The sequence below is a fragment of the Haliotis cracherodii genome, unplaced genomic scaffold (assembly GCF_022045235.1).
Source record: "Haliotis cracherodii isolate W230 unplaced genomic scaffold, xgHalCrac1.p SCAF_12, whole genome shotgun sequence".
NCBI classification, from domain to species: domain Eukaryota; kingdom Metazoa; phylum Mollusca; class Gastropoda; order Lepetellida; family Haliotidae; genus Haliotis; species Haliotis cracherodii.
The window spans coordinates 25,994,703-26,008,872 of record NW_027266267.1 but is presented as its reverse complement, the minus strand read 5'-3'; the positions used below and the strand labels follow the sequence as shown (position 1 = coordinate 26,008,872).

The following is a 14,170-nucleotide window of genomic DNA, read 5'->3' as shown; positions in this document are numbered from 1 at the left end:
AATTTACAATTTGCTGTTACAGTATATGATAAAAAGATTATATCATACGCCACATCAACCCTGACCCCCAAATAAGCCCTCTGACCTTCGGCCTTCGGCTTGTACGGGGGTCGGGGGTTGATATGGGGTATGATATGAAAACTGCCATGTGATACCGTCTAACTAATACACTCAATCACTACTGGAGAAGATACACCAGTCTGGGTTAATGTGAGGTCACTCGGGGTCACTCGTCCTGTTTTATCATTGGATGTTTTTGAACTGCAAGGTGTATCAGCGGTTCTACACGGTCGTGACTTTCTGGGCAATTGAAATGAGTTATTACTCCGATTGTATCTCAGCAGTTATCAATGGTCCCATTCAGCGATACAGCCGGGTGCTTCACCGGCCGACACGTTGGCATAATTTGTCACTGGCTATGTTTGTATGTTGTTCAGCTGGGTCCTTTTCTGCCTCCTGATTAACTGGGTGTATGTTTAGGGCAACGTTATATATCAGTTGGGGGAACAGTCACATTTTGGCAGTAGGGTCGGGGTTAGGCCGAGCTGGAGTTGAGGCTGGTGGTCAGGAAGTGATATAGGTTGTGGACAAGGTGGAATATGCGTGGAGGCCACGGTAGGGTCAGGGTGGGATATTAGTGGTGGTCAGGGTAGGGTTAGGGTGGGATATGGGTGGTGGTCTGGGTAGGGTCAGGGTGAGATATGGGTGGTGGTCTGGGTAGGGTCAGTGTGAGATATGGGTGGTGTCAGGGAGACCAGGTGGGGATCGAAGGTTACATAAGGATGGGCATCAATGTGAGTATCTCTCTCTCTCTCTCTCTCTCTCTCTCTCTCTCTCTCTCTCTCTCTCTCTCTCTCTCTCTCTCTCTCTCTCTCTCTCTCTCTCTCTCTCTCTCTCTCCCTTCATATGAAACAATAAGCGACGAGATGACCGGACAGGCTGTTGAAATTTCCGTCATATTTGTGTTTTATGTCGTGAACAGAAACTATTTTGGCAAGTCAGTGTCACGCGGTAGAAAAAACTTATTTTCGGAATCGTCCTTCTCCTTTGTCAGTTTAGACACGCAACGAAAGGGTGACTAATGTTAAAATTTCTCGTCAACAAAATAGATCGATTACAGAGCACCAAACTTAATCATTAGTCAAACATAACCTTAACTATGCGATCATTCAACGTCGTTTCAATGTCAGGAAATGTATAGTCCTACTGTGGAGAGACCATGAGCAACTGTTTAAAATTAACAAACTTCCTGACGATACATCGGTGTCGCCGACAAGAATACATCCATATTTGTTTATCTTCTTAGGTACGATCCTACAGAGTAGGAAAAATTGTGAAGCCAAATCTTGATGTTCCCCGACGTAATGTGGCACAAGATATCATAATTCGCAATGTTCACGTCATTAATATTCATTGAGATATTTGAAATACTTGAATTTGAGGTTCGTGGTCCGGAAATAGAGACCGCAGTTGTGTCCCAACGCTACGAACCGTATCTCACACTCACAACCGTCCATCCACACCCACAACTGTACCTCACACCCACACCCACAACGACACCCCCCACACACAACCGTATCCTACATCCACATCCACACCCACAACGACACCCCCCACACACAACCGTATCCTACATCCACATCCACACCCACAACGACACCCCCCACACACAACCGTATCCTACATCCACATCCACACCCACACCAGCATCCCACTTCCACACCCACAACCGAGTCCCACACCAACACCCGTACATCCTCACTGACAACCGAACCCCACATCTACATCCACACCCGTACTCCAAACCCGTACATCCACACTCGTACTCCAAACCCGTACATCCACACTCGTACATCCACACCCGTACATCCACATCCACACCCGAACATCCACACACACAGCCGTACATCCACATCCACACCCGTACATCCACATCCACACCCGTACATCCACATCCACACCCGTACATCCACATCCACACCCGTACATCCACACTCACAACCGTACATCCACACCCACAGCCGTACATCCACACCCGTACATCCACATCCACACCCGTACATCCACATCCACACCCGTACATCCACATCCACACCCGTACATCCACACCCACACCCGTACATCCACACTCACAACCGTACATCCACATCCACACCCGTACATCCACACACACACCCGTACATCCACACCCACACCCGTACATCCACATCCACACCCGTACATCCACATCCACACCCGTACATCCACATCCACACCCGTACATCCACACACACAGCCGTACATCCACATACACACCCGTACATCCACACCCACACCCGTACATCCACACACACAAACAACGATATCCCACATCGACACCCGTATATCCACACTCACAACCGCATCCCACATCCACAACTGTATATCCACACACACACAACTGTATATCCACACACACACAGCCGTACATCCACATCCACACCCGTAAATCCACACACAGAGCCGTACATCCACATCCGTACATCCACACTCATAACCGTATATCCACATCCACACCCGTACATCCACACTCACAACCGTACATCCACACCCACACCCGTACATCCACACCCATACCCGTACATCCACATCCACACCCGTACATCCACACCCGTACATCCACACCCACAACCGTACATCCACACCCATAGCCGTACATCCACATCCACAACCGTATATCCACACACACAAACAACGATATCCCACATCGACACCCGTATATCCACACTCACAACCGTATCCCACATCCACAACTGTATATCCACACACACACAACTGTATATCCACACACACACAACCGTATATCCACACACACCCCCGTACATCCACACCCACAACCGTACATCCACACCCACAGCCGTACATCCACATCCACACCCGTACATCCACATCCACACCCGTATATCCACACCCACAACCGTACATCCACACCCACAGCCGTACATCCACATCCACACCCGTACATCCACATCCACACCCGTACATCCACACCCACACCCGTACATCCACACTCACAACCGTACATCCACACCCACAGCCGTACATCCACATCCACACCCGTACATCCACACACACAACCGTACATCCACACCCACAGCCGTACATCCACATCCACACCCGTACATCCACACACACAACCGTATATCCACACACACAGCCGTACATCCACACACACACACGTATATCCACACACACACAACCGTATATCCACACTCACAACCGTATCCCACATCCACACCCGTATATCCACACCCACAACCGTATCCCACATGCACAACCGTATATCCACACACACACACAACCGTACATCCACACACACAAGCGTACATTCACACACACAAGCGTACATTCACACACACAACCGTATCCCACATCCACAGCCGTACATCCACACCCACAGCCGGACATCCACACCCTCAACCGTATCCCACATCTACACCAACAACCCTACATCCACACACACAACCGTATATCCACACACACAAACAACGATATCCCACATCGACACCCGTATATCCACACTCACAACCGTATCCCACATCCACAACTGTATATCCACACACACACAACCGTATATCCACACACACACAACCGTATATCCACACACACACCCGTACATCCACACCCACAACCGTATCCCACATCCACAGCCGTACATCCACACCCACAGCCGGACATCCACACCCTCAACCGTATCCCACATCTACACCAACAACCCTACATCCACACACACAACCGTATATCCACACACACAAACAACGATATCCCACATCGACACCCGTATATCCACACTCACAACCGTATCCCACATCCACATCCGTACATCCACACACACAAGCGTACATCCACACACACAACCGTTTATCCACACACACACGCACAACCGTATCCCACATCCACACCCGTACATCCACACCCACAACCGTATCCCACATCCACAACCGTACATCCACACACACAAGCGTACATTCACACACACAAGCGTACATTCACACACACAACCGTACATTCACATCCACACCCGTACATCCACACCCACAACCGTATATCCACACACACAAACAACGATATCCCACATCGACACCCGTATATCCACACTCACAACCGTATCCCACATCCACAACTGTATATCCACACACACACACACACCCGTATATCCACACACACACAACCGTATATCCACACACACACAACCGTATCCCACATCCACATCCGTATATCCACACCCACAACCGTATCCCACATGCACAACCGTATATCCACACACACACACACACAACCGTACATCCACACACACAAGCGTACATTCACACACACAAGCGTACATTCACACACACAACCGTATCCCACATCCACAGCCGTACATCCACACCCACAGCCGGACATCCACACCCTCAACCGTATCCCACATCTACACCAACAACCCTACATCCACACACACAACCGTATATCCACACACACAAACAACGATATCCCACATCGACACCCGTATATCCACACTCACAACCGTATCCCACATCCACAACTGTATATCCACACACACACAACCGTATATCCACACACACACACAACCGTATCCCACATCCACATCCGTATATCCACACACACACAACCGTATATCCACACACACACACAACCGTATCCGACATCCACACCCGTACATCCACACCCACAACCGTATCCCACATGCACAACCTTATATCCACACACACAAGCGTACATTCACACACACAACCGTACATTCACACACACAACCGTACATTCACATACACAACCGTACATCCACACCCACATGTTTTCTTTGTGTTTGTCGTTTAACGCCACACTCAGCAATATTCCAGCTATATGACGGTGGTCTGTAAATAATCCTGTGATTGACATAATGAGCATCGATCCACGCAATCGGCCTGGATACGATGACATAAATCAACCAAGTCTTGCAAAAAGCATGGGTGAACCTGCTGATACCAATTCTAACCCAGATCTTGAATGCATATAACTTTCATATAACTTTGCCGTGGCTGGGGCATGTGCGAGACCGATATTTTGAGAATGTAGGAAAAAATATATTCGAGGTCCAGGTCCTTAACCGAAAATAGATCAGTTTGGAAAGAGTATTCTTTGACGCCATATCGTCTTAACGGAGTTCGGGTAAAAGATATCTTCCTGAGGCAAGAGAGTTAACTGACTTTAAAAGGGGTAGCCTCGTGGTTAAAGCGTTCGCTCGTCTACTGATATGAACTAGTCAAGCTTCCGACGATCTTAGCTGAGACTACAGCTGCCTTTGAACGGTAACTGGGGTAGCATTGGGTGTGGACAGCACCCGCAACTAACTCTTCAACTTCACCAAGAATCCAGAATATACGCTACAAAAAAAACCGCAAAGGTGATTTTAGATGTATATTTTACATATCATACAAATAATCAGCAGATGGTAATCGATTGTTCAGAATTGGCCCACCTCGTTGTTATTGACCCAGGTTCCATATGGCACACATGGAGCAACAGATTTTCAAGATGAAGGTAATCTGCTTTCAATATCTTGTATGGCCACTATTAGAGTTCAAAACTGACTGGCATCGTCGTCCCATGGAGTGAGTGAGTGAGATTGATTTTACGCCGCTTATAGCGATATTCCAGCAATATTACGGCGGGGGACACCAGATATGGGCTTCACACATTGTACCCATGTCGGGAATCGAACCCGGGTCTTCGGCGTGACGAGCGAACGCTTTAACCACTCGGTTACCCGACCGCCCCCGTCCCATTGAAGCAATCAGACCCCGAATTGTGGCCCAGGGAATGTTCACCCAGTCTGCCTGCAGTGCTTGTCCCAATCGTCGGAGGTTCTGTTGTTGTTCCTGGCGATCTCGCAGTCGTTGATCCAGTGCATCTCATAAATGTTCGATTGGGTTTAAGTCTTGAGACCTGGAGGGCCATGGTAGGACCTGGATGCTGTGATTCCTGAGAAATGCTGTTGTCAGTTTTGCAGTGTGAGGTCTGGCGTTGTCTTGTTGGAAAACGACGTTCGCTGGCTGCATAATGGGAAGAATCTCATCCGTGTAATGTTTTGCCGTTAAGTTCCCAAGAACTTGCACCAAGCCTGTAAACACGACGTCTATATACCATTCGCACGGCGAAGCATGAAACATGGTAAAGGACACTGATAGGTGTAAGAATGGAGCTATGATAACTTAAGCGTTGTCTTCCATTGTCTATTGCTAATCACCTATCAGCGCCAATAATATGTTGGCTTCCTTTGTAAGCTTGTACCTTTGTTATTTTCCGCCTTTTGTTACCTTATTAATTTTGTTGTCCTTACATGTACATATATATGCTCTCTGACTCATGGCATTCCTTCACCTGATCAAGGAGAAAGCATATACTCTGAAACGTTCTGTTCCGCATAATAAAGAAGCTGACATCCATATATCCTCTTCCTTTAGTGTGATGAAGTGCTCGGTGGTGCCTAGTTTGACACGAGTGGGTTGAACTCTTGACCAGGAGAGATAACTCACCGGATGCCCATTGTGTAATTCCTATTCTTTGAATGACATTGTTATATACTTGTTACAACTGATATTCAATAAACCGTGTTTGTGTTTATATTCAAGTTGGTATTTCCGCTATCATAAGTGTGCAGTGATGCCGTCTTGTTATTGATAGTCATTTCGGAGACATAAATGCGAAGTTTATATTAGTTATATCACACCCAGTTTTCGCATTTAATTCACATTCGCGTAAAAATATTGAGACACAAAATAAAAATCATATGTATGATTGTGTTTACTATTTTTGTGTTGAAATATAGACATTAATAATATATATATATATATATTTATATATATATGTGTGTGTGTGTGTGTGTGTGTATATATATATATATATATGAAAAGGATTTCTGAGGAACCTCTTCAGACCACGAGTTATTTACTAAATTTGCTGGGAAGTTTACAAGTGCATTGATGCAGTTCCTGGAATACACGTTCAATGTCGCAATATCAAGAGGTATTACGACAGTATCCCAAGCGGCCATGTCTCTTACATCCTGTTTGCGACCAGTGTTAACCTAGCTGTGTTAGGTCAGCGTTTATCCAGCGATAAGATCATATATACTGGGTATATAAGGAGCTATATTCGCTTGTGCATGGCTTGCTACGATTTGTGCTTTTCTATTTTAAGATTAAAAGAGAAAGTCGGGATAAAAAAATCTGCATAAAATAATAGAGAAATAAATTCAATAAAAACATCATTCAGCAAAAATAGCTATTGACGTTGGTCTCGGCACTGTTCCACAAAGCGATCTTAGCGCTATAACAGTCGTAAGTCTATGTTAAAGTATGGGAGTTACGATCAACTTAGCGCTAAGATCACTTTGTGGAACGGGGCCCTGGTCTCAGTTTGATATATATAGGTCATTGTCGCTATTTCCAGGAAAACAGGATGTATTCAACCCTCGTGCTATAGGCCTAATGCATCACATGGGCGGATAGAGCTTTTTTGAAAAGGGGGTGTGCACAATTAAGATCTATTTATTGTCTCCGGTCGTAATTTATAACCCCCCCCCCCCCCCCCCCTCAGGCATTCAGATTCAAATACGCAGAAACAGCAGGCCAGGCGGTCATGGCATATATATATACGTGGGCCGATACTGTACTTATGAATTCACCAGCTTTTTTCATATTTTTCGCTTGAATTTTATCACAAAAATGATGAGATAATATACATAATTACATAAATATATGGAATCAACATATTCGAAAGATTAGTTGAACAGCGCTCCCCGATATTGCACAACTGACATCCGCCATGTTTTCGACCTCCGAAAATACAAAACTGGTTTTTCCACGCAAGCCATGTCGCTTAGGACGAGGGGAGATAACTTGGTAGTGAAAATGGCGAATTTAGTAACATCTCTTTGAATACAACACACGCAGACAAACTGAAGAAAGAATATACTAAGTGGACCTGAAATAAACTGTACTTCTTCGTCTCACGTGAAACAAGCCCGTGAAACACCTATTTTGCCTTGCGCAATATGGCGACTCCGTCTCGCTGAAATGAATATTTTCTATTTATATCTGCCACGTAAGTCCCTAATGCACCGGGGGAATCCCCAATTATTCGCAATACGTAGGTTTGATTGGCTGCGCGTGGTCACGTGTTCCCTGGGACTTTCCCTCCTGCTCAGGTCGGTGCTTTCCTGAACCATGTTTCCTTGGGATTTTACGTTTGTTAGAATTACAAGCTTCGTCCATGGTTCGATTGAAGAGGAAATTGGATTTGAGGGTGTCCCTCCTCAACAATGACAGCCACTTTAGTTGAATTTCCTACAAGTTTCCACAAACAAGAGTGTTTTAGGATCGTTATTTCCACCAACATGGAGGTTGACATCGATGAGAAGGAGCTTGCGGACAGAATGGCGGCCGCGGAGGCAATGTCTGCCTTGTCGTCTGTTGTGCGCGTCAACCCTGGGGATTCCCCCGCCTCGCCTCGGACTTCCAAAAGGATTGCTAGCAGGGGAACGCGAGGTGGAGGCAGAGGTAGGGGTAGGAAAATAAACCAAGGTGATAAAATGTCGAATTCAGAAGCGAAAAAATCTAGGTCACGTGCCAGGACAAATCATGACACGACAAAAAGCAGCGTGACGGATACCGCCCGAAATAAATCAAGTCGTGTGGCGTCGAAATCGAAAGGGGGTGCACAGGAGCAGGCTCCTAAACGGTCACCGAGGAGAAAATCGAAATCAGGTCAGCCTGAGCCAGAAACGCCCACAAAGACAAGGACGAAGCGGAAAAATACGAGTTCAGAAAATAGTGAAATGCCAGTGCTAGAACCCCAGGTTACAAATGCAAGTAGCACTGTGTCAAATATTCCTAGTTTACCAAGTACATTATCTTTGACTTTACCCAGTTTGAACATTCCATCACTGGGCACACTGCCGACTCTCAGCAGCATATCATTATTTCATACAGACTTAAACAGTGGTGACAGACAGAAACAGGACAATAAGTCGCTGCCTTTCAAGAAGAGGAGGCTGATTAATAATGAACACAGCGAAGATAGCGAAGACCAGGAGAGTAAAACTGAGGGTGCTCAAACTCAAGGTTACTATAAGGAAATTGTTATGTAATCCTGTTCAAAATCCTAAATCCTTGAATAAGCATCAGTGTTTGTCTTGGTATGTCCTCAAACCCGGGCTTAATATTTTTAAATGGGTCTTTTTTTTAACGTTTTAAGAGAATACTTTAACCAGGTATTTATTTTAAGCATGCATGCATTCCTCAGGAGTTGTGGGTCAACCCAGTACTTATTCAAGGATTTATGGTGATGCAATTTTTTTATTTCATATTGTGTTGAAACTTTTGATGTTCTGGGCAGCATAGCATATGAGTTTCCATAATGGTTGTAAGTAGTCTAGCTGGCTAATATTCATCCGTCGCCAATACATGACTTCAGCAAGAAACACTCCCTAAACTCCCTCCCCTCACTCACTCATTCACTCACTCACTCACTCACTCACTCACTCATCCTAACTGCAGCTTCCGTGAAGCATATTTATGTAGAAAGAGGCGACTAACATTTCAGGATCATTCAGTCAGGCTTGGGAACGGGTGGTCAGGCTCACTTGTCTTGGCTGATGCATGTTATCGTATTCCAATTACCGTATTCGACGTAATAAGCGCCCAGGGGGATATTTGTTAATATATTGGCAAGTGAACAATCCCAATTAGCACCCCTTCCAACTGATCAATGTACACAAGACTTATTTATTCGTGTATGATACGCACTCGTGTGTTATATGCACCCTTAATTTTGGGCTATTTAATTCTGGAAAAACATATCTGTCCTACACAAACATTTCAGGTTGTCAGCTTAAACCACAAAATTTATCTTTCAATTCTGTTTTTTTTAACTAAAATAATATTCTAATAAGAGCCCCCTATTCCTAATTTTGAGAGCGCCCCGGGCGTGTATTACGTCAAATACGATATGTGGATTGATGTTCATCATATCATCATATCAATCAATTTATAGTCTGGTCCAGATTCAATTATTTACAGACTGCCATCATTTAGCTGGAATGTTGCTGAGTGCAGCATTAGACAACAAACAAACAAACAAACACAATTTCAAAGAACAGTTCTCAGCATAGTTCAGTATTTTAGTCATAAGGCTAACATACTCCTCTGTGTTACCTCCATGTGAGGATGTTGAGATCCAACTGATTCCCGTGATCTTCCTAAAATACTTGTTTCACACCTGAGTGGGGTAGACTAACATATAGTCTCTGAAATGAACATATCATACAGAAAATAAAAATCTAATAAAAAGGGAGCCCAGTGATTCTCTTCACTGCAGTAATCTAGACTTGCCAAACATTATAGACTTGCATGGGCTGTAGTTGATATAAATGTATCAGGGTCTGTAAGACAGACTACTGAGTGGGGTAACAGCATCTCTTGCACTCTGCAATGGAAGAGAAAGCTTCACATATTTTACGAGTAAATGAAAGTCATGTGACACAGCACAAATCGACCTCAGCTCATGCTTACAGCTGTTTTCCATAAATTGTACATCAATTTTACAACAGTTTTCTATCAAATTTACATAAATTTTCTATCAATTTTACATCAATTTTCTATCAAATTTACATCAATTTTCTATCAATTTTACATGAATTTTCTATCAATTTTACATGAATTTTCTATCAATGTAAGGCCTACTGCTACGACAAATTTATCTTGCCGAAATGTTTCAATCTGCCATTGTAAACACATGAAAACAAGTTGAAAATTGATAGAAAACAGCTGTTCGATTGAGTTGAGGTAATCTTGTGCTGTGTCATGTGACTTTCATTGACGCGGACAGGACACACAAGGTCACTTATAAACCTACTGCCACTGTTGCCTTGCGTAGGTATCTTCCTATCTCATGGTAACATTGTGAGAGGTATTACTTTCACGTCAGATGGGCTAAGAGGTTTTACATTTGGATTGTAAGACCTAGGTTTTAAAAATGACATTTTATAAAATGGCCTCTTGATATGAATATTGATTGGTTAAAAGTCACGAATTTGTTTACATGACGTGAATCAAATCTGCAACCTCATCGGAGCAGGTGATGAAAGGGTGTTCAATTTTACATGTCATGACTTCATTTGTGTGCATGCTGCACATGTCCATGTTCTCGCACACTTTGATACAATTCCTGTTATACCATGGCAAACTGTATTGTTGGGGCCTTTCCCTCGCTTGCAGTTTTACGTTTTCAAACAGAACCTTGGAGTCGTGTTTTATCCTCAACATATACCCCTCGTGATACTGCTACTTATGATGACCATGTTGAGTAATTCCCCAGCTCTCCTACACTGTCATTTTTTTAAGTGTTTTATGTTAATGTATCAAATATAGTTTCCTCATAGCTTGCTTAATAATTTCCCCGTGCCCACTGTAGTCATAAGAACGTTTATGACTTAATTAAATTTTAACATGAAATTTTACAAGAAAATCAATGATATTCTTTTTAATGTTGTCCTCAGCTTAATTATTAGTTGGTTTAAAAATTGAACTGAAACTCAGTGTAGGTGGTCGAAAAAAATTAAAATTCCACTTCCAGATCGTCTTCCCGAGGCAAGAGAGTTAACTGACTTTAAACATTGTTAAAAGTCCAGTTTCCACCCTTGCCGAACTAGGCTGGTATTATGGAGTTACATTTTGGCTAGACTATTGAGTCTATGCATAGTCCAATCAAAATTGCGCTCCGAAATCAAAATCCTGTTCGTAAACTGTTGTGCAGATTACGGTCGATTGCAGGATTTGCAAAACATGTGCACCGTCAACTCGTTGTCGACAGATATTTTCCAAATCTTTTCATGTTTTTAATCAAGGTGCTCACATGATTTGATGCATTTCACGTTGTAAGACCCGTTTTATCACAATATAGATCTTGATAGGGTTATTATCGATTTGATAGGGTTGATGCATGTCATTAATCCCAATTGCGTGGATTGATGCTCATGATGTCAAACAAACAAACAAACTAAACAAACTAATGAATGAAAAATAAACTTGAAGTTAACACATTCATGGAAGTATGATGGTGTAATGATACTGATAGATAATGGATTGTTTTTTGGTTATAATAAAGATTTCTACACACTATTCACCATGTCTTGAGAACAGCGGTGATAAAATTTTGTGTGTTTTATTTTTCACTTCAAAAACCCCGCCCCCCCCTACCCCCCAAATTGTGAGGAGTTATTTTTTTTTTTTCTTGTTCCATTTTTAAAGGTCTGCCTCGAAAACCAACTAAAAAATTATATTTCATAATAATATATAGCAATCTGCACACAGTTCTGTACATGAAGCATGGATGGATTATTAGAAAATTAATAATTATATTTCCCTAAAGAATCCTATGAATGTGAATTTATTTTAGCTACTTTTCATGTTTTTGATAGAGTGCTTCCTGTTTGTTCGTAAAGAGACTAAACGTCAGATAGTTTTTATAAAAAAATTTGAATAAGTTTCCAACATGATCCGATGACCAATGTCTAGTACACGTTCTGATCTGACATTCTCAAACAATTTTCTAACTCAATACCAAGGAATGTTTAGGTCATATTTGATAAGTCATGGTCACTTTCAGTCACGTTACTTCCTGAATTAATTAGTCAATGTTTCATACAAACATCATCAATGCATGAAGTTCTTTTCAATGACATATATCAGTGTGCATACCCGTGTTTCAGTTTCTGGGCTGATAGCGACTAGCAGTGTAAAACTGAAGTGTTGTGACTCCTGCCTGTGTTAATGTATAGACGCACACTGTTAGAATTGAAAGAGGAAGTTGATTCACTCCCACAAGGGGAATCCCGACATGATAATGTTGAGCTGTGTTAGGCTGACCAAGTATTTGGTAAACAAGTATTTACGAATACAGTTATGTATTACTAAGTGAAAGTAAGAATAACATCCCCTTTGTAAGAGGGGGTGGTGCAAGTGACTGGTTTTACTTAAATGTACAAGCCGATCATTGTAATTTGCAGTCGGAATGTAGGTCAGTGATATTGATTACGCAATATATGCCTGTGATACTGAATCACCTTGTGACTCTCGCTCCCTATATAAATAGACGTATAAATTCCCTAAATATGTACTCTGACAGTTACAATTCCCCTAATTCTAAATTAGAATCATAATTCCCACTGTTAAATGAAACTTGAAAACATGTGTCTTCAAAACAGACAGTCATGGCTAGGCAGACACATCACCATGGAAGCACTTGACTCTCGAGAAAGATTTTATGAACTCTTAGAAATTGATAAGTCTAAAGCAGGCAAAAACCATCAAGAAAAAAGATATATCGACAAGGAGTTGTATGAAAAAACAATTCAAGCTGTTGAATCACGAAAATATGAGCGTTGTCCAACGGGCGATGCCCACTTTAAGGACTGGGCAAAGGGGTTTTCAGTGAAACAAGGATTAGATGGGGTTAAAGTTCTTTTGTCGAATCCTGACAAGTTGATAGAAAAACGAAGAAAGCAGGAGATACAACGAAGAAATAGACAAAGAAGGAGAGCAGAGACCGAAGAAGAGGAGGAAGATTTGGATAATGGGCGGAAGAGGCCAAAGAAGGACACGAAGGAGTTGCCTGTTCTTATCAAAGAAAATTATTTTGACGAGATTTCCAAATGTCACCGAGATGCCAAGCATAGTAAAGAGGGGACGTGGAGACTGGTAAGTATCATTTCATGTTCATTAATATATTTACAACTGTATTATTATGTTAACTGGATTATGGGGAATCTTGGATGGAACTCCACCCAAACAAATACTAAAAGTTTAGAATTTGTACTTTACAAAGAAAATGTAATCCAAAAATGTAACATATGTTACATTTAACCATAACATATGTTACATTTAACCATAACATATGTTACATTTAACCGTAACATATGTTACCATGGTTACATTTAACCACTTTCTTGTCTGTCTCCCAGACCCTAGCCCCTAGAGAAAAATATTTAAAAGGAGTCCAATCAAGTCTAGAATGATTTAACAAATCTAGATTGCCTCAGCTTCAGGAAGTTAAGGATTGTTCTGAGCTCCATTTGGATTTTATTATTTATATTTTGTGGATATATATT

The 14,170-nt window shown here is 42.6% G+C and overlaps 1 protein-coding gene across 1 annotated transcript in view; it reads left to right on the top strand.

The window, feature by feature from the left end:
* The first annotated feature begins 8,221 nt into the window (after positions 1 to 8,221).
* Positions 8,222 to 14,170, top strand: part of LOC139458293 (mucin-17-like) — a 41,054-nt gene continuing 35,105 nt past the window's right edge. The window contains exon 1 of the mRNA XM_071239681.1: positions 8,222 to 9,125. Coding sequence (XP_071095782.1) covers positions 8,324 to 9,125 — 802 coding nt within the window. The 5' untranslated portion in view covers positions 8,222 to 8,323. The remainder of the gene's footprint in view (positions 9,126 to 14,170) is intronic.